We start from the raw sequence: 23,760 nt of genomic DNA on the forward strand, positions 1-23,760 counted from the left end.
ATATGTTCTTGTATGTTAGCCCATGAATTTAATTCATTGGTTTTGAAAAAAAAAACTAGATGAAAACCGATTAACTTCTTTTATAAAAATGATCATTCAAAGCTACCAATCAAAAACTTCATCTCATGGCAATCAGTATCATCATTAAACTTTGATTTGAAGGATGAAGAAGGATTACTTGAATGGCCAGACCTGCTTTCACAAGGACTAGATAGAATTCGAGCCCTCACAACTTCACAAGGGCAATTCTCACATGCAAGTTGCACTGAATATAGATTAATAGATAACTTAGGAAACAAAATTACAAAACATTTTATTAGAACCACTAGCACTCACACTGTTAGTCCACTTGCTTCTTTCTGTCTTATTTTCCAAAACAACAATTACATCATTTTTTGTTCAGGAAACCAATCAACATTGCACATAATAAGGACTGGAGTAGTTTAAGGTCATAATTGATTTCAAGCTCAGATTCAACTGATACGCATTTACATATTCAGTTAACACTCCTCTCTCCTGCAGATTCAATGAAGAAACAGCCCCCATTCCTCAGGACCCATAGATACAACTTCAGCCACAAAATCTTCACGCATACATGTTGTGATTCTACTTAATTTTGAAAAGTCTAAAGCAAGCAGCTAATATTAAGCAGGCACCAATCCACTAATACTAGATAGTTAGTGCTTCCATTCTATACCAATTGCGAATTAGGGCAAGATAATCCCAGCACCAAAAATACATAGTAAGTATTCTCATCCAGAATGATTGTAACTGTTGTGATTCTACTTAATTGTAAAAGCACACAACAAAATCAAAATGCAAAGGAGCTAATGTTTTGCATTTGCAAAGACCCATATTCAATTTCACAATTTTAAATTAGGTCACAAAAATATATATAAGTGAAGGAGGTATTACAATTACATTCTGTCATTTCATAAACACAAAATCAACAACACAATTTTTTTTTTAAAAAAAGTTATTGAACAGGAAGGACCTTCCTGACAATCTCTTCACTAAGAGCAGCAATCTGAGAGTCAAGAGACTTAATGGTATCCTCCTTTTGCCTCTCCAAATTAGCCAAAGCTTCCTGAAGCTCAGCCTCAATTTTCTTCCTCCCCACAGCAAGCTTCTGCTCAACTTCCAACTGAGTCTCCTTCTTCATCTTAGTCAAGGCCGCCGATATCTCCGCTCTGGCAGCCCTCATGACGGCAGCAGCTTGCTCTTCTAGCTGCTTCACTTCCTCGGAAGTGTCCTTGACGCTGTTGAGCTTTTCCTTGATAGCATTGTCCCTCTCGTCCATGAAGTTCCCGAGGGGAGAGTAGTAAATCTTGTCCAACGCGAACATCAGAACCAAGAACTCAACCATGATAATGGGCAAGGTTAGGTTGAAATCGAAGAGTGCTGCCTTTTCGATTTCGGCTGCCAGAGACGGAGGGGAAAATGCTAGCGACGTGACGGCGACAGCGGAGAGTGATTTGAGAGCGGAGGATGAGAGTTTAAGCAACTTTTGTGGGATTTTTTCAGAAGATGGGATTTTGATTTGGGGGATTTGGATTCTGGGTTTTGGTGATTGAGAAGGAATGGGCAGTGGAGAGAGTGGCTTGGCATTGGAGGATGCCACGATCATGCTAGCCATGGCAGATTGAAATTTTACTAGTTTTGCGTTTGCGTTTGCTGAAAATACTTTTGTTTTTGAGTGAAATGGTGAAGGAGAGAAATTTTTTGTGAAGAAGAGGATTTATCTTCTCATCTCATTCTTTACCACACAAAATGATGAGGCTGACGGATCATAGAAGGAGAGGAACAGTCTGAGCGCAAGTGTTAGTGTTTCGCACGTGTGAAGCGTGTGATATTTCTCATATTGGGCCAGTTCCGGAATCCTGAGAGCCCAAATAATTTTCAAACAGAGAGTAATCAAGTGAAATCTCAACTCCACTTATTTAATTAATTTACTTGTAATTAAAAAAACACGAGATATCCGAGTCTTTATCATTTTTCGGAAATTTCAGTTGCTTACTTCATTTGGACAAAGCAGCATTTGTCAAAACTGTTTTTGACAATTGCAAAACTTTATTGTCCCTTCAATGAAAATAAACATCGTGTAAGGACTTATTTGAGCTAAACATTTTTGGATGGGTAACATTATTCGTACAAGAGAGAAAAATTGAATCCTAAACTCGGATAAAAAAGTGAGCAGTATGAAACTGTAAAACCAGTAGGCATTGCAGGGATGAAGCATTGGAAAATCAATTGATCACCCCATTGTAGCCTCCTTGAACCTGGGCTACTAACTAATTCTGATATGTAATCAAGGTCTTTACGCTGGCGCAGCTTGTAGTGCAGCAAGTATTCTGAGCTATTGTATTTCCCCTTGGGTGTAACAGAAATCCTTCGCACCTACATGCGAAGATTATGCTGTCTAGCCATCACTAATCATCTCCATGTGTATAAGCTTGGGGAGCAGTGCGTTATGGAAGCAACGATGACGCAATTTTATCACACCTCTAATCCTCTCTACAGTTTGAATTTCTTCGGTAGTAATTCTTACTCCCATAAAGTTGTAAAATGTTTCTAAAACCGCCCAAGAAATCACAGGTTCTTGACGGATAAGTTTTGACTTTGCTTTTTGTTCTTCTCACAGGCATCAGTCTGGAATATGAGAACCACCCTCTCAAGAAAGGAACAAAATTGGAGTCATTTTGGTCATCGATTCTCTCGTATTTATCGATGTAGCCCTGGCACCGTCCACTCTCCACATCTTCACAATCACAGTCTTCCTCGCTGCTCAGCTCTTGATATTGCTCATTCCAGATATTTGATTGAGATGAGAACCTATCACACATCCAATAGATCATCTTCAGTTTCAGTAGGTAATCAAATAATAACTGCAATGGCAGAAAGAGGAACAGCCTGTTAACTCCATTTGCATTCAGAACTTGGCACGTAGCCACCTTTGGAATTGTTAATACATGCTATCACCATTTAGAATTTGATTTAACCTACTAATGTCCAAAGTTAATTAAAGAAACAAGCAATATGGCGATATCAATGCAATGTGGCTTCCCAGGCAATGTTGGTTTTGTCTATGTAAACTATTGCACAGATTTGCGTGCTATTGTGTGTTTTAACATGATATTGCATACGACAGAGGAGATTAAGGTCATGTGGAGAGCCTTACATATGGTGTTCTTTTGCAGCTTCTTGTTTCTTAGTTTCCTTCTCGGTTATCATGTAGTTGATTGATTGATGCCGGATAAATTCAAGCTGCACGGTTCAAAACACAAAGAATTAACTTAATGGAAGAAGTTCAAGGCAATGGTGCAATGATAATGGGCACGGCTTCCTCATTATAACAACGAACACAAATTTGGTCATGGATGCTTAAAACAAATTGCAATTAAGTCAGAGGTTAAACATAGCGTGTTGGTGTTCAAAATCTTAGCATGCTTAAAACAAATGTAGTTCTCCGCATACACACGCCCTTAGTGTATGTGGATGGGTGAGAGAGTGATCTTATAGAATTTAAACATAGCGTGTTGGTGTTCAAAATCTTATTTCCTCTATTATGTGCTTAAGTAGTAAGTACAAAGAAATGAAGATACCATCAATGGGATTGTTCTGCTATTACTACTCATCCGAAAAGTGGTTCACATTAACGTATACAACAAAAGAACCACTTCACCAGGATTCCAATTAACAATGAAACGTCATCTCACGGGCCAAAACGAATGAGAGATTCAATCCAATGTACAAGCAATTAAATTTTGAACATGAAATCCAACATGAATCATTTGTCAATGAACAATTCAGGAAGGTGAAATGATTTCCTAAGAAGGGTGGATACTAACCTGATCACCATCCCTGATGCCATAATATTTGATATTGTCGTTTTCACAAATTAACTTCTGCCCATTATAACATAAGCAGAAATGCCCCCAGACATGAGGCCTACAAGCAAAGAAAATTAAATGTCAGATATACATTAACAATGTCATTGAGAAAACAATGCATACAGATGCAGACACAGCAGGTAACTCATCTTCCTCAGTCATCACATTCTAAATAGTTGAATTAATAAGTAATCAAATAATGAAGCAACATACCATGAAATCTTGCCGGGTCCCGTCTTCGGCATGTGACTAAATGCAGCCTCTACTGCTTGTCTCAATTCCGCAATTGTAGCCGTCTTCATGACTTCAATGTCTGTTAAATTATATGATTGTTTGTTTTGATTAATGAAATTCCATTTACCTTCTAATGAAAGGGAAAAAAGAAAAAGAAATTAAAAAAATTACCAAAACACGAGCCGTCTAATTTACGAACTGAGAGCTTGAGGGGTTGTTCAGGCAGCTTATTATACGAAAAATTTTTCCGAGAAAATCCACCGATCATCAACGACAATGCACCAGAATGACGCGGCGAATCAACCGATATCCGTGGAGAAAATTCTTCCATTGCAATCCTCAACATTTTTGAACTTTTTTATTATTATGTATTAATCTTCACTCTGTTTCATGGATCATTAATCCTTTCAATTGTTTCACCGCGGCATATGAACGGAACAAAAATGAATTTAAAAGAGAAAAAGAAAAAGAAATTCGGAGGGAAGGATCACGCTTGGAATCGTTTAAAGTGAAGAAATAATTAATTAGGGTTACGTCTTGCTTTAGATTTTCCTTGTGTCGGTGGAGATTCTTGTGTTCTGTGAAGAAAAGGGAATTGAAATTTTGAATTGAAGGAACCGGTAGGTGTTTCTTCGGTTCGTGACTTATGAGTTTTACGGGCGATTGACAGTTGGGATCTTATGTATGTTACGCGCGCTTTCCAACTGTCTGAACCAAATATAATTTTGTTACAGCCAAATTTAAAAAAAAAAAAAAAAAGAGAGAGAAACGAGTTGGTTTTTTTAATTTAATTTAATTTTTATTAATTTGACTACTGAAATTTGGTTTCTTTTTTGGACGATTAAGCAAAACTATTTATTAAGTTCAAATTTAATTAAATTTTTAAATTGACTAAGAGAGTTGAGAGGGTTGGTTTGGAAATTAGTTTCCGTAAACACCTCATATCAATGTCCGACGTATTACTCAAACTTACTATTATTGTTGATGTAAATGAAATATGAGTTGTTTTTTCTTGGATTCTATTTGCGTCATTTTTTGTTTTAAAGTTTTTGAAATTAATTCTAATTTAGTAAGAAATTGACGGTTTAGTTTTGTTTTAGCCAAAGACTCTTTTCAACGCTCAATTTATTTATTTAGCTCCCTCTCTGCTCCGCACCCATCCGCAGCTTTTATTTGATGTTGGGTAAAAAATATAGAGAAAATAAACACGTTGATGCCATTTCATTATGCGTGTCCCTTAATTCAAACCTCAGAGTGTATTATTATTACGGGAACGATTTTCTTTCAATAATTCAAATTTCTATTGTAATACATGGTCGTATTCAGTGAGAGAGAGAAAAAAATAAACCTCATCCCTAAGGCTTCTTTGAAACTGAAGCACAACCGCTTTTATTATCAGTAAGTATTATTATCTAAAAATGGGGAAAGAATCTGAAACCATCTCCAAAAACAAAATATGATAAACTGAACAAATATATGATCATTAGAAGTCGCTTCAACTGATGTAGTCTGTCTTCAAAAATTTCTGCACATTTGTTGTTAAAGAAAGTAGATTAAGAGGGATGATAAAGCAACATCATTTACAAATACATCGATATATCAGGGTGGTTGCTGCAAATTTGCCGAAAGGCCAACCGGTTTTTGATTCTCTCAAGAAATTTGGAATTACCTTCTCACTTTGCAAGAATATCCTATACAGAAATCGTATTTCTATAATGATCCAACACTAACCAGGCTAGGGGGCAGCCGAAAGAATGGAAGCTACTCATAACCTTCAATAAGTACCAGCTGTCTCAAGCTTGTGCAGTCACTTCCCTACAAGTTTATAGTAGGCATACAAACCAGAGCCAAGAAAACCAAGCAATTGCCCAAAAACATTCAGCTGCAAGCCAAAAAATATCAAGACTATTACAAAGTGGGAGTAAAAACAAGAGAGGAAATACTAGCGACAAACATACTATCTAGATTGAAAGCAGTAAGATTCAGCCACTTACAAAATCAAACGGAAGCCCACCAAATAGTATCCAGCCGAGTCCAATGGTAAAAAGATCCTACAATGACATAATACTAGAAAATGTAAAAGCAAGTATAAAGAGGATGTTCCAGAAATTGATTTGGGAGTTAAATTAGTGTTTGATGAACATCATGAAAGTGCAAGCAGCAAATTCAAACAAAGACTATATATTACGTTATTTGAAAACATGTTATGCCATATGACACCCCCAAACCCCCATCACCACCACCACCCGGCCAACCCTAGGTTTCAGCTCTAATAGACAATACGTGTGCAAACCAAAATTGGCAATTGCTGTATGAAGAGTAGTTGGAAAACAAACCTTCAGATTACCGCAAATTGTCTGTGTGACTGCTGAATTAAGAGTTGTATTCAGGAATATACTGTAATTCAAGAAGAAGGCCAGTATACAGGAAAAACACAGCACAACCTGCCCAAGGATGATAACACAACAAATTGTGTCAGTCAAATCACCTTATGCCAGCTGTTTTCAAGAACAAGTCAACAAGCTCTGCATATTTAACAGAGGCCACAAACTGTCAAAGCACAAAGTTACTGTCTATATTGAAGAAACAAATTTCCATTGGTGAGCTGGAAGTACCAAGAAGCCAGGTGAAAGCAGGTATGGAAAGTTGATGGTTGTCTCCAAGTCACCTCGAAGAAATGTCCAAAGCAGCAAAAGCGGTCCACATATAACGCCTAATATAGAAACGAATAGATCGTCATGTCAGATCTTGAACTCAGGATATGAACTTGTGGGGGAAAAATTTTAGGAGCATCCTAAGGCATGCTTCAAATTAGGATCTGTTAGATTACCATTGCACCACATAAGGCCAAAGCTATTAAGGCCACTGGACTTCCCTGAGAAAAAATGAATAAAAGTATCAGAATACATAAGAATGATGCTAAGCTAGTGAAATGGAAAAGAGATTAAAAGATTTCTCAATAATAAAATTAGTACGAGCACTACCAATGCGAGCTATGGTTGCAAGATATATTGCTGTGGTGATGTTGGCTAAGAAAACAACGGCATATCCAAAGAAGTCAAATGACAAATCCCGAGCTCCAGCAACAAATGCACCAAGAATTATCAACCCAACACTGATAAAACCTTAAAATTTTTCAGTCGAGCGAAGGAATCAGAAACATGGCAACTCAAAGAAAGGACCTCACAACTTTTCCAGTTATAAAAATCATTCCTTTATCATATTCTGAATCACAATGTAGTCAAACACCCAGAACGAGACACTTATACTGCCACAGGACCAAAATAGTTGTAATGCAAATAGGGATCATTTACCTTCCTACAACAGGAGGCGTATACTTTTGCCCAGCCAGAAAATACTCCATAATCATAGTAAATGCCACTGTGGTACGCCTAAGGGTAGTGTACATGGGAACATTTACTCCACGGACAGACTCCACACTGACCACCTTTCAAGAAGAAGAGGAGTGGTTACATATTAGTTACAACCAAAAAGCTGATACTAAAAAGGTTGCACCTAAGCTGTTCAATATTACATAATGAACATTATCAAGACAAACCATGTAAAGCAAATAGGCCACTGCCAGAGGAAGGGTATGCATCAATGTCTTTAAGGGTACAAAGGTAGAGCTGCTATCAGATGTCATTAAAGAATCACCCATGGTGAAATTAATAATCTTCCAGCGCCTCAAGAAATAGAGAAAAGAACAAGAACTTATCATCTGCAGGGAAAAAAAAAACGTAAACATAGATATAAAATTATGAAGAGATTGTAATGCATCTGAATATTATTCTGCTGACAGTTATGCTACAGAGTGAAAGACATGGATAATATCCAGAAGCAGGAAAAGTAGTGTAAAAGGTACATAAGCACCAATTAAATTAGGTGTTTTTTTAACTTGGGATTGGAACATGAGTTTTTTTTTTTAACTTCGGACTGTAACATCGGATTAGGAAGAAAGATCTGTAGATCGTCACATCAAGACAAGATTACCAGGTAGACCAGATACTTGTGACTGAGGGTAGTTTGATCCTGACCTATCGAACAAGCTCAAGATATTTTAAGCTTTTCTAAGTCTAAGCTTGCTATGGACCGTAGGGAAAGTTCTGCCAAAGTTTATGATATAGAGAGGTATAAGGTCCAAATATCTGATAACCAATAGGACTTTACTTTCATCCTTTTCATTGTATCTTAGTTCATTTATTTCAAATGGAGAACAAACATGCTAGATATTTACTTCTGCAACAAGTACATGGTCTATACTGCTTTCACACATCAATATTACTTAGCAATGAAAGAGTAAGTTTACAAAAAACATTAATAAAAGAGAACATAAAGATAAAATGATAAATGAGGAATTGGGGAAGTATCCACCTGAAGAAGTGTTATAACATTTGCACACGGGAAATTATAAGAAGAAAGAGCTGCCTTATTGAACATTACGAGAAGCACTGCAAAAATAGACAGAAAACACCTAATCCATTAAACACATTATTGGAGAAACAAAGAAACATCAAACGTCTAGCTCCTAAAAAGGCATACTAAGAAACATGATTCAGCTACAAATAATACAAACTAAGTTATGTTCTTGTACTAGTATCTTCTTACTACAATAACTAAAAATTGGAAACCGAGCATTTGACGAGTGCGATATATAATATAAATTATGACTAATATTAATAGAGACAAAAGTTCTCAACTTAGGTCCTGTTTGGGATGAAGGTATTGTAATTTTTAAGTTATAACTGGTGTGAAAAAAAATCTGTAACTATAAATAAAAATTAATAATATGCAGTAAATATAAATTTTAAATAATATTTTGACAAAATTATTAAAGATATAATAAATTTTTCATTATACAAGTGAAAAATCATATCAATATAGCTTTTAAGCTACATCAACTAGTGTTTAACAAACACTTTAGTACTGAAACTTTTAAGCTACAGCTGTTTAACCTCAATACCAAACGCACCCTTAGTCACATAAACAGTTCAATTCAACCAAAAGTTCGGGAAATTAACAGGCTGCCAAATTAAAAATTTCTTCAGTTAAACCTAAGTTCAGCAAATAAAATCCAAGATGCATAATTTCAAAATCGAAACAGTAATAGAGAAAGAAATTGAATAATAAAAAATGAAATGAAATTAATACCAGCACAGGCCATGTAAGAGATAGCGGCATTGGCGCCACGCCTGGTCATGGCGGATCCTCTGAAGAGTTTCTCGTCGCCTTTGAGGAGTCGTTCTTTCTCTCCTTCATCGCCTCTTGCAGGTTCCGACACGGGGAGTATCGGACTTTTCGATGAATTAGACGCCATCTGCCTCCGCCTCTGCTTCGGAGAATTGTAAATTTATTTATTTAATTAATTAGCGATACACTGACCTGGACTTGAGGTGAGGCGGGCGATGGATTCAACATTTCATTATTCAGAATGGATCGGTCAATGCTTTAGAATCAAAGCCCAACAAAAGCTTAGTCAACGCTCTTTTTTACAATTTTGTTTCCGTAAAGCACCTAAACGCAGCGTTTCGCGTGCTTACCTACGAAGTTACATTATGTAGCTTAGTGCAACATCGTTCTTTCGGATTTTTTTCTGCATAAAAAATTATAAAAGGTGAAAGCAAGTTGTGTTGAATTAACTGATGAAGCTGAACCTCATGCAACTCACGTTGGAGTGCCAGCTGGAATCAAGCCAGCTGTAAATCCAGTAGCTAGTCTAGGAGTGAAAGTGAAAGGTGCACGTGAGAAGCTGGAAAACTCCAGATGGCAAAACTGTTATGAAGAGATTCCCATGCTGTTAGATGTGGCTGGAATTAGTTAACAAATTAGCTCTTGTTAATTGTGTTCAAGATTAGTTACATCAGCAATTATTATTTTAGTAGTTAGATTGCTTAGCTGTAACTGACGTGATTAGCAAGCATTAGATTCTACTATAAATACTGAGCTAAGCTCATTTCTGTAATTAGTTGTTGTGATAATAAAACAGTTCCAGATCTTCATCTTTTTCCCTTGATCCTCAAATTCCAACTTGGTATCAGAGCTAGTTGATACAATGGCTAGCAATGAATTTCAAACTACAAGCACTCGAGCTTCGAGCTCAACTGCAAATCCAATCACAAACTCAATCAACAACTCATCGATTAACTCTTTGATCTTCAACACTCCAATCAAGCTCACAAACAACAATTACCTGCTATGGCGATCTCAAGTTATTGCCACAATCAATGCAAACGAACTGGAAGATCTAATTGACAACACTAAGAATCCTCAAAGCCGAATGGTTGTAAATGTCGATAATGACCAAACTGTGATCACCGTGGTCAATCCACAGTTCCAGATCTGGAGAAAAGTTGATCAACAACTCATGAGCTGGCTGCTTTCAACTCTGAGTGAAGAAGTGTTAAGTGCAGTTGTTGGAGCAAGCTCATCTCTAGAGGTATGGCAAACACTTTCTGGACAGTTTGGTGCCAGGTCTCGATCAAGAGTTCTTCACTTAAGAACTCAGATCCAGACAACTAGAAAGGGATCTTTAAATGTTCATGAGTATTATACTAAGATGAAGATGAATTTAGATGCACTTAGAGCTGCTGGTAATCATATGAGTAATGATGACTTTGTATTGTGTCTACTTGCTGGTCTTGGACCCGAGTATGACTCAATTGTTGCTACAATCAATGCTAAGTCAGAAAGCATAACTCCATCAGAGGTTTATGGCATGCTGTTGAGTCAAGAAAATAGGATTGAACATCAGAACTCTGTCAGTGGTTCAGATTATCAAGCAAACATTGCTTATTACAGAGGAAACCAGAGGAGGAATTGGCAATCGAATTTCAACAACTCTGGAAATGCTTCTTATCAGAGTGGAAGGCAATATGGAACTAATTCTGGTGGTGGAAACTTTAATCCAACTCAAGAGAAGATGAAAGGGAAAGCTCCAGCTGATGAAGAAATACCTAAAGGACCATGTCAGATATGCTCCAGGAAGAATCATACTGCTGTAACCTGCTGGTATAGGTTTAAGAAAAACTATGTGCCTAATTTTGCAGGAAACAAAAGGAGTGCTTATGTGGTTGAAGGTGCAGAAGCTAAAAGTGGAGGCTGGTATCTTGACAGTGGAGCTACAGATCATGTCACCAATGATCTCAACAACTTAAGCATAAGTTCTGAATACAAAGGTAATCATCAGCTTGCAGTAGGTAATGGCTCTAAGCTTGAAATTGTTTCTGTTGGTTATACATTGCTTGGCACACTTGAACCTGATATCCAGAAACACATTAAACTAAACCACATTCTCTATGTACCACAAATAACCAAGAATCTCATCAGTATATCAAAACTCTTGTATGATAACAATATATGTATTGAATTTAACAAAACATATTGTGTTGTTAAGGACAAGAGAAGGGGGATTGTTCTCATGAAAGGTGTGGCTAAAGATGGACTGTACAAGCTGCTGAACTTGCCTCTAAATCACTCTCAAGTCAAGTCTATTATGTTGTCTTCTAATTCATGTTCTAGTTTGTTTTCTATTTGTAAGATAAATAAACCAGAGTCTATGATGTCAATTGTTTCTAAAGAACTCTGTACAAGCTGTAAATATCAAAGAATCAACAGAACTCTTGATCTTTGGCACATGAGATTAGGTCATCCAAATTCTTCTGATCTTAGAAAAACCCTGTCAGCTTGTAATATTTCATTTGGGAATAAAATGCCTGAGTTGTCTTTTTGCAAAGCTTGTCAATATGGAAAGATGCACAGATTATCCTTTAAAAGTAGTGAATCAAAATCATCTACTGCCCTTGAGATAATTCATAGTGATCTTTGGGGTCCAGCACCAACCATCTCAAATCAGGGGTTCAAATATTATATTGCTTTCATTGATGACAAAACAAACTACACCTGGATTTATGGGTTAGCTAATAAGTCTCAAGCACTGTCAGCCTTCATTGCTTTTAAAAACCAAATTGAGAAAAGTTTAGAGCTGAAAATCAAAACAATTCAGTGTGACATGGGGGGAGAATACAAAGCTTTTGAACCTTACCTCAGAAATGAAGGGATAGCTATAAGATATTCCTGCCCTTATACACACCACCAAAATGGGAAAGCTGAGAGAAAACACAGACACCTTGTTGAAACTGGACTCACACTTCTTGCTCAGGCTGATATACCTCTTAGGTTTTGGTGGGAAGCATTCTACAATGCTACTTATCTTATCAACCGTATCAGTACACCTACATTGAATCATAAAACACCTTTTGAGGCTCTTTATTCCAAGAAACCAAGCTACTCTCAAATCAAGATATTTGGTTGTGAGTGTTACCCTTTCTTAAGGCCATACAACAAACATAAGCTTGATTTTCATACTTCTAAATGTGTTAATTTAGGTGTCAGTAAACTGCACAAGGGTTACTTGTGTTTGAATCCAAATGGCAGAATTTATATTGCTGCTCATGTTAACTTCAATGAGGATTCTTTTCCTTTCAAAAATGATTCAAATTTCATGACCCCTGAGTCCACTCATACACCAGAACCAATAAACACATTTAGTAAGTTCCTTTCAATATCATTTCCTGCAGCAACCCAAAATCATGAGGCAACAGCAGCAAGTACAAGTTCATTGGATGACACAACTAGCTCAGATAATCTTCCTAATGAACATAATCCTGACAACAACATTGATCAAATAAATTCAATATATGAAAGTGAAAACAACACACATGAATATACTCAAACCTCTTTTCTTTCTGAACCAAACAACCAAATTCCAGAATCATCTCAGCCTACACATCAACCTAGACCTTCACATCCTATGACAACTCGAGCTAAAAATGGCATATTCAAACCAAAAGTTTACAACACTGAAAAGTCCCTGTCCCTTGACACACCTTCAAGTGTAGCTGATGCTTTGAATAACCACAAATGGAAACAAGCAATGCAGGAAGAGTTCAATGCCTTGATGAGAAATCAGACTTGGTACTTAGTTCCTCCAGAACAAAATATAAAGCTTGTTGGGAACAAATGGATTTATCGAGTCAAACAGAATTCAGATGGATCAATCAACAAATACAAAGCTCGGTTGGTAGCTAAGGGGTTTCTACAAACAGAAGGGGTTGATTACCAAGAAACCTTCAGTCCAGTTGTTAAAGCAGCAACAATAAGGATTGTACTAAGTCTAGCTGTTATAAACAACTGGAAGCTGAGACAAGTAGATATCAACAATGCATTTCTCAATGGAGAGCTCAGTGAAACTGTTTACATGCCTCAGCCAGAAGGGTTTGAAAATTCAGAACATCCTAACTATGTATGCAAGCTGAAGAAGGCCCTCTATGGATTGAAGCAAGCACCAAGAGCTTGGTTTGATAAACTCAGATCAGTTCTTGAGTCTTGGCAGTTTACTAGAACCAGGTCAGACACATCCTTATTCTTTAAGAGAAGTGGAAATGATATGATCATGTTGCTGATTTATGTAGATGATATAATAGTGACTGGAAATAATAATGCTGAAATAGAACAGCTTATCAGCAACCTCAGCAGCACATTTGCTCTTAAGGATTTGGGAAATCTCAATTTCTTTCTTGGTATTGAAGTTATTAGAAATGATGAAACTTTGGTATTATCCCAGTCAAAGTATATAAAAGATCTCCTTGCCAAGTTTGATTTGAAAGAATGCAAGGGAACTGATACTCCTCTGGCCACAACAGAAAAACTGAGCAAAAACATGGGTGAAGTCTTCACTGATGCAACTCAATACAGAAAAGCTATTGGAGGATTACAATATGCAGTCTTAACAAGGCCCAAAATAGCATATGCTGTAAACAAGTTAAGTCAATTCATGGCAAATCCTTTACAACCTCATTGGATTGCTTGTAAACGTGTACTGAGATATCTTAAGGAAACCATAAACTATGGTTTGACTTTCAAGAGATCTGATTTTGTCGACCTTGTGATATATACTGATGCAGACTGGGGAAGTGATATTGATGACAGGAGATCTACTAGTGGCTATTGTGTATTCTTAGGTGATAACTTGATCAGCTGGAGTTCAAAGAAGCAGAGCATAATTTCCAAATCGTCAGCAGAATCAGAATACAGAGCTATGGCACTGGCTTGTTCAGAATTAACTTGGATCTGTTCAATTCTTAAAGAACTGGACATCAGATTTCAGAACACTCCACTGCTGCTAAGTGATAGCACAAGTGCAGCTGCTATAGCTACAAATCCAGTAATGCATTCTAAGACAAAACACATTGAAATAGACATTCACTTTGTAAGAGACAAAGTCGAAAGGAAAGAAGTTGAAATTGCATTTGTGTCTACAAATGATCAAGTTGCTGATATATTAACTAAACCTCTTACTTATCCCAAGTTCAGCTTCTTCAGAAGCAAACTTAAAGTCTTCCCAAAAGACTTAAGTTTGAGAAGGGGTGTTGAATTAACTGATGAAGCTGAACCTCATGCAACTCACGTTGGAGTGCCAGCTGGAATCAAGCCAGCTGTAAATCCAGTAGCTAGTCTAGGAGTGAAAGTGAAAGGTGCACGTGAGAAGCTGGAAAACTCCAGATGGCAAAACTGTTATGAAGAGATTCCCATGCTGTTAGATGTGGCTGGAATTAGTTAACAAATTAGCTCTTGTTAATTGTGTTCAAGATTAGTTACATCAGCAATTATTATTTTAGTAGTTAGATTGCTTAGCTGTAACTGACGTGATTAGCAAGCATTAGATTCTACTATAAATACTGAGCTAAGCTCATTTCTGTAATTAGTTGTTGTGATAATAAAACAGTTCCAGATCTTCATCTTTTTCCCTTGATCCTCAAATTCCAACTAGTTGCACTGGAGACTGGACCGCGTTAATTTTTTTTAAAATGAGATATTAATGTTTAATTTTGTAGCTTCAAATGAATAATTATGAAGCAGCTCAAGTTGGAAAGAAAATTAATATGAATAATTAAAGAATTTTTTGCCATCCCTACTCGCACCTCGCAGCAATTTTAGTCCATATAAATTGCCAAATTTTTATCAAATAAGCGATGTATTGGAATGTCGTATATTAGAAATATGTAAATTTTAATTGAAAGTTAAATAATATTCCTCTCACTAGTTACTAAAAAATCAAGCCTCGTAAGATTCCCTTTAACTGAATATGCAACTAACTCTTGATAACTAAATCCACCAAAACATTTTGTTTCATAATTTTCTCGAAAACCCTTCTCTGTTTAACATTTCGGAAACGAAAATATATTTAAATGAACATTACAAATGGTGAAGATTTTTTTGATTAAACGAGACGAGGAAAATTACTAGAAAAGAATGAGAAACCAATCAATCGAATATTGGTTAATATGTAATCGATCAAGTACTACTGGAAAATGGCTCTTCTGCTCAGAAATAAAATGTTCAAATGCTCCTGAAAATCCTTGTACTGTTTATATCTATATGTATTAGGATTCCTATTTATGAATCCCTCGGTTCTCTTGGTAGCGCTCAAGAGAATAAATTAACCTTGGAAAAAAGATCAATCTTTCGTAGGTTGGCCAACCACAACCAGTATCTAATTGTTGATTAATTTCTTGGTGTTTTCATTTTTACATTTGGGTTGTTTCGTAGCAATAAAACAATTAGGTTTCCAGGTTTTATATATAGAGATTTCTTTCTAGCTAGATCAGCTTTTAGAATATTTTGTTCTTTCTGTTTCTCCTGTTAATTTTCTTGGCTCATTGCTAAATCAAGTTACAAGATCATATTCATCGTGATCCATTATTCTCTCGAATTTATGTGTCGGAATTAATGCATCATTCAAAGATTCATTTATATAATACAAACGGAGAAAAATGTAATTTATTTTTTTGCAAGTTGTTTGTAATTATCTAGATATCTTAATAAACATTCTTTATCATATATTAACACGTGATTTTAAATAATAATTTTTACAGAAATGATCGTGGAAAAAAAATCATGTTAGCTTTGAATCAAAGCTTGCAAGCATTTACTGAACTCTCTATGGTTATGGCTTTAAACCACTACTCCCAAGTCTCACTAGAGTACCAAATCAAGCCTACAAAACACTTTACAGTTATGGCTTTAAATTAACCAAAACTTTTTGACAAATGAAGCCTACACTTGTGTTATTGGACCCTTTTATATCAACTTAAGCTAATTTTGAAGTCAGTGGTTTCTCTAACAAGCTGAAGATTTACGTTAATTATTCGACAGATTTGTATATAGCATTTAGTGAAGGTCCAAAGCAGCCTTCTGTCCTCCTTCCCACGTGTGACATTGGAGATATATGAACCCAGTCCAGGTTATGAGATTTTAGGGAACATTTAACATCAATGTCGAGGACACACAAGTAATGATAGAGAGATGGCTGTGTTTCTGACGGTGCCACCTCTGAATTTACCAAGTACTTTGAATGAATGTGATATATATATATATATATATATGTATATGTATATAAGAGTATAAATGCATGCATGGGTCTCAATCTTTGAAAGAGTTTCTTATCCTGAAAGCCAAGTGAAATTAAATTAAAACCTTTCCTTTCTCTAAAGAGCTCTATTATTGCTTGGGATGCTTTGATCCCTTTGATGGGGGACCTCAAGAAGATAAGAACACAAATGAATGTTTTTCCGGTACAAAACCACCCACTTGCTATAAGATTAAACGCGTGGGACCTCCGCATTAATTCTTTATGGTAATTAATTGATAGCTTAGGTTTTGGTTAATTCATTATTATGCTTTTTTTTTTTTTTCTGGTTCATATTCAAAGCCGTCAAAACTTTGATCGGTTCAATATAGGATAGTGGGTTTACTTAGTTAATAAACTCCAATGTAATGATTCATTTCGCGTGTTTAAGCAGGTTTAATTGACTACTTTTTGTTTAAATACACCATATTTTCTTCCATTATTTGATTAAAAACTTTTCTCTGGTTGATATCGATCGATAAAAGCAAGTTAAATTTTGCTAGTTTTATGCAGATCTAATTATTAATTTGACTATTTTTTTGTTCAGGAAAAAAAATATATGGGCTGCCGAAGGAAAGTTTTTCATATTGAAACTTTATTCAATTTAACTCAACTAATCAATATTGATAGTTGGAGTAGATTTTTGAATTAGTTTCAGTGAATTTCTAAACGATACTTATGAATGTATGGTTCCAATAAATCACATATTGTACCATATCGGCAGATTAGAACTATTATTAAAAAAAATGGGGAAAAAAAAACTCAAACTTAATTCTCATTTTCGCATTCACATTCGCAAAAGGCACATACATACTTTGGGTACTTTTAGATAAGGGCGTTTGGATTCATGACCACCGCTGCTGCTGCATGCCAGCTAAAGAGACAGTGAATTATGTGCACAATCTGATCATTTAGCCTACTTGGTTGCTGGGTTCCACCACACGAGCTGATTAATGGGACTGGTCATGCATGAAGATAATTCCATTATGCTGTTGCTGGTTTGAATTTGTGTCGAACTACGTAGATACGCCATAGCCGGCCGCGCGGGGTTCTTCACGCTGCTCATCACGTGAACTTCACAAGGATTCCTCTTCCAATGTTCCAAAACAAGAATAATATCGAAACCCTACCACTCTTCTAAAATTCTAAAGGAAATGATACTTAGAAAAAGAAAATTACAAATATTAAAATTTGTAAAAAATTTCCTATTTATTTTTTAGTCAAAGAAAATAAATTAGAAAAATAATTAAGAATTAGAATAACCGTTTGATTCCGATCGATAAGCACAATGACCTCATTTAAAAAGTTAGGTTAAAGGTTGTAATTAAACTTTCCTTAACTTGCACTTATAAATTGACTACTAACCCTTTTCATAAATGTACTATATATGATTACTCCAAATCTCTTCCTGACACATCAAGTCTCGAGTTGAAGTTGAAGAATCGAGACAACCTATATCTCACCAACTCCTTAGGAAGATTATTGTCTGAAATGATTTTTTGCCACAAAAGCAAAAAATTTTAAGTTAAAGATTATTTTTGTAATTGAGCTTAATTTTAGCCCCTTTTTTCTTTTTTTTTTTCAAAAAAGGGGAGAAAATTGAAGAGAAAATTAAACACTTACCAAACTTATGATATTTATGTTGGTCTTTCTCCCCCATTATTGATTTCAATCAGTAGTAGAACTAAACTCCGACCAAAAGAATCTCTATTATTTTAATACAGAAGTTTAGCCAAAGTGTTTAGTTTCAGTGTCAATTCGTTATGATAACCAAAGAAGATCAAGAGAATGCTCTAGTACCAACAATTATGGAGCTGCTTGAATGGTTGAGTTCATGCATCATAAGATATTTGACAAGCGTTTGCCGACATACTGAATACTTTTAGAAATGAACTCATGCGCCCTACTTAACTATTATTATGTTGAAGTTGAACGAACTGCTTCTGGTAAAGATATAATTATTAAATGACTTATCTTCTAATGCGAAAGCAAAAGATAAAAGATTAAACAACACACATTCTCGAAAAGACATTTGATTAATAATGATGAAATTAATACAATCATATTTAGGCTACTCCTTTTATTTTATATAAATAACCCGAATTTATTAAGATAGACATACTCAAATTATTTGCAATTAGGTAATAAACTCATGACAGACATTAAAATAAAAAAAAAGGACACTTAAAACCAACATTCCACTTTAAACGGCCTTTAGAGGTCCTAAAATATCAAAGATAATAATGAGAAAAGAGTGACGGGTAGGATCAAATTGAAAGTGAGAATAAATTTTGGGCAAATTAAAACCGGTTTTCCAAGGCTTATATATTTAAAAATAGTTCTAAAACATGTTTTCATAAACCCATTTTAAAGATTTCTGACTCACGCTTTAAAATTCATTTTTTTTTTTTTATCATCAAAATATGCAGGCATCAGGCCAAGGGAACCATGTTTAAAAGAAACTTCTAACGTGTTTAAAAATAATTAATAAATATATGAAGTAATCCGAGGGACATGACAACACATCATAACTCTTTCGATAGCTCATGAATTTTGCCAAACTCTACCTACTTAGAAGATCATGTCCTACATTTATTAGCCAGCTAGCGCATTGCAAATATATAATAATAAATGAAATTGTTGCGTTAGGAACTTGGATTTCGAATAATGCTTTTACACGCAAATGACACATAGTAAAAACTGTGATGATTGCAGTTTCCTTGTAATTTCCAAAAAGGAAATGATTACCCATGATTAAACCAAGCCTTCAGAACTCGGTTTCTTCATACAATCAAATTGCGTACTAAACTAACAGTCAATTTGATTGAGACGGTTTAGTGAGTTTGGCAAGTAAGGGTTGGTGAGAGTGGACAGACATAGAGACAAACAAAAGCAAGAGGCCAGGCATTTAATTAATTAAGGAACTCGAACATACATGACTCCGGGGCTAAGCTGTCCTGCTGGCACACGTTGGTTCATTCTTTTCTTGCCTGTCCGTGTCACTGCTACCCTTTTTCCCGACTCAGTTTCCATGTTGTCTCGAAATATCTCGCTTTAATTCGACACTTAACAAGGACAACGTAACTCATCTACTATATATATATATATATATATATATATAAAGATTCTTTACAATTCCACATTAACACAAACTCCGTTCACTTTATAATTAGCTTCAAGCACATACATATCAAAATTTATTATTGCTTGGTCGATCTGTGCATGGAGCTTCAGCTAGGACTTGCTCTTCCGAACCACAATAACCCTAGTGCTGGTAATGGCGTAGGTTTCAAGTCTAGGAAAGATGCTGCTAACAAACGTAGTTTCCAAGAGGCCTTTGGGAATTATAAGATCAGAGATGAACTGCAAATGATGCCTTTGCTTCTCTGGAGTGGCCCGCCTGATGAGGAAGATGATGATCGGAAGGGACAAAAGAAGAGAAATTCATGCAACAACATTAACAAGTGAGCTAATTAATTATTTAATGTTCTGCATCTAAAGTTCAAAGTATGCATGAAACTGAAATATTTTCAACTAATTATTTCAGAAATGAAGAAGAAGGAGAAGAACTTGTTGTGGGGTGGCCGCCAATTCAGTCTTGGAGAAAGAAGTTATTGTTGCACGGCCAGCACCCGCAGCAGGGCCAAGTGGGCAGGAGGGTCTCCAAGTTTGTGAAAGTTAAAATGGAAGGAGTGGGGATTGCAAGGAAAATTAATCTCAGCCTTTACAACTCCTTTGAGACACTAGCAAACTCCTTGATCCACATGTTCGCTACATGTAAGTGCATATATTCAAGTTTAATTTTCTCGCAAAATGGTCCATGGTGTACGATTTATGTCTTAGTACTGGTTTTAATTTTCTGTCTGAACACTGAACAGACCAGGAAATTGAGAAACGAGGTGTAAGATATACGCTGACTTATCAGGACAAAAAAGGAGATTGGTTGATTGCCGAAGATGTTCCATGGCAGTACGTATCCTGTTTCTCACTTTTTTTTTTGGTTTTTAATTTAAATTTGGCTCTGCAGTAGATTATGATGTCTATTATGCAATTCCCAGGAGTTAGGTAGGATTAATTTGGAGATGGTGCAATTGATTTTCAGGACTTTTATTGAGTCTGTTCAGCGACTGGAGATACTAAGGTGCGGTGCGGTTGAATCGAGACCCTGAAGATAATTGGCTTGATTTGCAATCCCAGTTAGCTTTGGCTTGCTTACATGGATTTTGCAGAATTACTGAATTGTGAATCTGCTTGAATTAGTAGTTACTTGTATCGAGCAGCATAGCCTAGCCTATAGTCAGAAAGGAGAACACGATATTCTAAATAATTTGCTCGTTAAATTCTTCCTTCTATAATATTGAATGTATTTCTTAAGTGATTAAACTTTACGCAACTTTCTAAATAATTTGCTCGTTAAATTCTATCTATGCTTCAAATGTATTATTACAATCTACAAGACATCAATAGAATGATGAGAACATACATCTTTGCAATTAAAGATGGAACTAATCGTTTTTCTTTAAACAAAGAAAATGGAAAAAAGAATGGAACTAATTGATGCAAATTATTATTATTAGACTAATGTTTATATTGGTAATGTCTTCTTTGTCAATACTAAGAGAGATATCAACTTCTCAAATTATATATGTTGTCAAAAATCAAAATATAAGCGCAAAGGAAAAATATCATTTCACTCTTAAGGCTTGATATAATAGCCTATCTCATCTTTATTATTTAAATAATAACTTATTGCATCCGTATTTTTTAAACAATAAGTTAAAATGTCCTTTTGTTAATTTACCGTTAGTATATTGTATAATTCATTGAGGGTAAAATAAGATTTTCAAAAAATGATATACAAATTATTTTTAAATAAACTCTCAAACACAATTAAAAACATCTACCTTTTTGCATAAATTAAAATCTACAAATATTTAATAAATAAACAATAATAACACTAAATAATGTGTAAAATATATATTTAAGACAAAATAAAAAAATAGATTTCACAAGCACTAGAAATTTTTTTTAATCCTTTAGCTTGTCCTTGACTTTAATATAGTAAAGACAAATAATTAAATAATCAATATGTACTATTATTCTACTAAAAGTAAAACACAAACTCCTCCATTCACTGAAAAAAATACACGCTAAAGACATGAAAACACATATTTAAAAATAATACACGATAAAATACACCACATTACAATGAATTTTTTTTTAAAATCTTTTAGCTTATCCTTCATCCTAATATGTTAAGATTTTGAAAAATTATTATTATTATCATTACATATTCACAATTTTAGTTGACTTCATTAAAAAGTTTAATGAATTTACATACGCGCTTGTATGATTATTTGGTGTTGTTTTTGTTTTATTAAGTTATCCTTAAATTTTAAATTTATGTAGAAAGTTAGATATTATTTATTTTTTTTGAGATTTTTTTTAAAAATGATTTACATTTATTTAATTGAAAAACTTATTTTGCGCTCAATAAATTATAAAGTAAACTAATTATAAATTCATGGAAAAGTATTTTGAACTATTGTTTAAATAATAAAGATGAAATAAGTTATTGTTTAAAAAGTAAGGGCGAAATGTGCTATTATATCAAATCGCAAGGATAAAAATAGATTTTTTGCCTAAATAGAAATTCTGTGTCTATCACTTTCCTTCATTTTGAATCCTCATCAAATAGTCACTGTTTTCTAGCGAAAGAAAATGTGGACATATTTGGAAGTAGCATAAATTTACGGTACAATTCCATTGTATACTTTCTCATTCATTAAAATTTTGTTTTGTGCATTTATTTTTACATAATTAGCTAAGTTATACACATCCAACAAATGAAAAATTATCTACTAAAAAGTATTCAAAACTACACATGACATAATTTTATTTTATATGAAATTTTTATCAATACAATAGATATGCGTAGTGGTGGTCATAATTGAAGCAATTCTAAAAAAATCGGTTTGATTCAGTTTTTTCAGTTCTGGTTTGATATTTTTCCTTGTAAAACTATGAAATAAATTCGAAACCAAATTAGAAATTTTGGTTCGGTTCTCAGTTTAAATTCTCAGAATCGGAATTTTAAAAAAAAGTCAATATTTTTTATATTGCATGATTTAAGAGGACATAAAATAATAAAAAAATAAATTTTGCGAGAAAATTAAAAAAAAATTGTAAATACGTGAAGAATCGAATTGAACCGAACATTTCAATTTCGGTTTAGTCCTTCCAAATACGATTCTTAGTAATTTAATACGAACTAAAATTCTTAGGAATTTAATACTAAGCCAAACCGATACTTTTATGTACAATGTTTTGAAATTTTTATGTACGTGGCCCCTCTCAAGATACGTGACAAGCGTCAAATTGGGGTAAAAGCCTATTTAGTCCCTGTATTTTAAAATTACTGTCCATTTAGTCATCGTATTTTTAAAAATACCTTGAAACATCCCTACCGTTAAAGTATTAATACCTATACCGTTACTTTTTATTTCTTTTGGCTTACTTTTACAATATTACTCTTTTATAATAATTTTTTTATTTGGACATTAATAAAAATAAAATAAATAAATTACCAATTTAACCCTAAAAAAATTATATTAATTTTTTTGCAAGCACTATTTGCACACTTGATAGTTTGCATACAATTTTTGACAATTTAATTTTTGACAATTAAAAATTAATATAATTTTTTTAATTTTTAAGGTTAAATTAGTAATTTAATTATTTTATTTTTATTAATGTCCAAAAAAATATTATAAAAAGTAATGGTATGGGTATCAATACTTTAACGGCAGAAATGTTTCGAGGTATTTTTAAAAATACAAAAGTTAAATAGACACTAATTTTAAAATATAAGGAATAAATGGGATTTTACGTATCGAATTGCAAGCAAAATAACAGTACAATGTTTTTTTACTTTTTTTATACACAGTTTGTAAAGCTTTTAAAATGTTTTGTAGACGACACGTCATTTCCTCGTATTCCGACTGTAATTACTCATCGGTTTTATTGACAGTTAACCGCAAGTACCGGTAAAATATGTAATACCGTTGGTACGGCTGACGCCTGACGGCATGCTGAGGAGGTATCTCGCTAATATAAGTACTGGTATTTATGATAGGCCTAGGCACTTATCACCAACAGTGAAAACTGATG

General features: G+C 34.5%; 4 protein-coding genes across 5 annotated transcripts; 1 reads left to right on the forward strand and 3 right to left on the reverse strand.

Moving 5' to 3' along the window:
- Nucleotides 1-858: 858 nt before the first annotated feature.
- Nucleotides 859-1,777, reverse strand: LOC18054197 (ATP synthase subunit b', chloroplastic). Its single transcript, XM_006450341.2, has one exon. It carries the CDS (start codon nt 1,634-1,636, stop codon nt 977-979), a length of 660 nt encoding a protein of 219 aa, XP_006450404.1. The 5' UTR covers nt 1,637-1,777; the 3' UTR covers nt 859-976.
- Nucleotides 1,778-2,121: 344 nt separating this feature from the next.
- On the reverse strand, nt 2,122-4,530 carry LOC18054198. Its single transcript, XM_024178194.1, has 5 exons — nt 4,296-4,530; nt 4,104-4,203; nt 3,849-3,948; nt 3,179-3,264; nt 2,122-2,832 (listed from the first exon to the last, which is right to left on the reverse strand). The coding sequence occupies exons 1-5, from the start codon at nt 4,468-4,470 to the stop codon at nt 2,505-2,507; spliced, it is 789 nt and encodes a 262-aa protein (XP_024033962.1). The 5' UTR covers nt 4,471-4,530; the 3' UTR covers nt 2,122-2,504.
- A 956-nt stretch (nt 4,531-5,486) lies between these two features.
- Nucleotides 5,487-9,569, reverse strand: LOC18054199 (nucleotide-sugar uncharacterized transporter 3). 2 transcript variants are annotated; one of them, XR_002903974.1, is made up of 11 exons: nt 9,276-9,569; nt 8,499-8,575; nt 7,684-7,845; nt 7,439-7,572; nt 7,109-7,239; nt 6,955-6,999; nt 6,740-6,837; nt 6,461-6,568; nt 6,119-6,175; nt 5,856-6,006; nt 5,487-5,649 (listed from the first exon to the last, which is right to left on the reverse strand). XR_002903974.1 is itself a non-coding variant. In XM_006450343.2 (10 exons), the coding sequence occupies exons 1-10, from the start codon at nt 9,439-9,441 to the stop codon at nt 5,932-5,934; spliced, it is 1,053 nt and encodes a 350-aa protein (XP_006450406.1). In that variant the 5' UTR covers nt 9,442-9,569; the 3' UTR covers nt 5,487-5,931. The 2 variants fall into 2 exon arrangements, 1 of the variants encoding a protein (XP_006450406.1); XM_006450343.2 differs by having other exon boundaries at nt 5,487-6,006.
- A 10,173-nt stretch (nt 9,570-19,742) lies between these two features.
- On the forward strand, nt 19,743-21,011 carry LOC18054200 (auxin-responsive protein IAA29). Its single transcript, XM_024178309.1, has 4 exons — nt 19,743-20,054; nt 20,138-20,367; nt 20,469-20,559; nt 20,693-21,011. The coding sequence occupies exons 1-4, from the start codon at nt 19,813-19,815 to the stop codon at nt 20,757-20,759; spliced, it is 630 nt and encodes a 209-aa protein (XP_024034077.1). The 5' UTR covers nt 19,743-19,812; the 3' UTR covers nt 20,760-21,011.
- Nucleotides 21,012-23,760: the final 2,749 nt, after the last annotated feature.

Source organism: Citrus clementina, unplaced genomic scaffold, assembly GCF_000493195.1.
Source record: "Citrus clementina cultivar Clemenules unplaced genomic scaffold, Citrus_clementina_v1.0 scaffold_1, whole genome shotgun sequence".
In the NCBI taxonomy this organism is placed as follows: domain Eukaryota; kingdom Viridiplantae; phylum Streptophyta; class Magnoliopsida; order Sapindales; family Rutaceae; genus Citrus; species Citrus x clementina.

What these genes read in the sequence shown, in the direction of transcription:
- LOC18054197 (XM_006450341.2), bottom strand. Translation starts at nt 1,636, where the DNA reads ATGGCTAGCATGATCGTGGCATCCTCCAATGCCAAGCCACTCTCTCCA.
- LOC18054200 (XM_024178309.1), top strand. Translation starts at nt 19,813, where the DNA reads ATGGAGCTTCAGCTAGGACTTGCTCTTCCGAACCACAATAACCCTAGT. An exon ending in GATCCACATGTTCGCTACAT is followed by an intron (nt 20,368 to 20,468) that starts GTAAGTGCATAT and finishes AACACTGAACAG; the next exon opens with ACCAGGAAATTGAGAAACGA. An exon ending in GCCGAAGATGTTCCATGGCA is followed by an intron (nt 20,560 to 20,692) that starts GTACGTATCCTG and finishes ATTGATTTTCAG; the next exon opens with GACTTTTATTGAGTCTGTTC.
- LOC18054198 (XM_024178194.1), bottom strand. Translation starts at nt 4,470, where the DNA reads ATGTTGAGGATTGCAATGGAAGAATTTTCTCCACGGATATCGGTTGAT. An exon ending in GGACCCGGCAAGATTTCATG is followed by an intron (nt 3,949 to 4,103) that starts GTATGTTGCTTC and finishes CTTTGCTTGTAG; the next exon opens with GCCTCATGTCTGGGGGCATT. An exon ending in GCTGCAAAAGAACACCATAT is followed by an intron (nt 2,833 to 3,178) that starts GTAAGGCTCTCC and finishes GATGTGTGATAG; the next exon opens with GTTCTCATCTCAATCAAATA.
- LOC18054199 (XM_006450343.2), bottom strand. Translation starts at nt 9,441, where the DNA reads ATGGCGTCTAATTCATCGAAAAGTCCGATACTCCCCGTGTCGGAACCT. An exon ending in TGCAACCATAGCTCGCATTG is followed by an intron (nt 7,000 to 7,108) that starts GTAGTGCTCGTA and finishes ATTTTTTCTCAG; the next exon opens with GGAAGTCCAGTGGCCTTAAT. An exon ending in TGCTTTCACCTGGCTTCTTG is followed by an intron (nt 6,569 to 6,739) that starts GTACTTCCAGCT and finishes ATCCTTGGGCAG; the next exon opens with GTTGTGCTGTGTTTTTCCTG.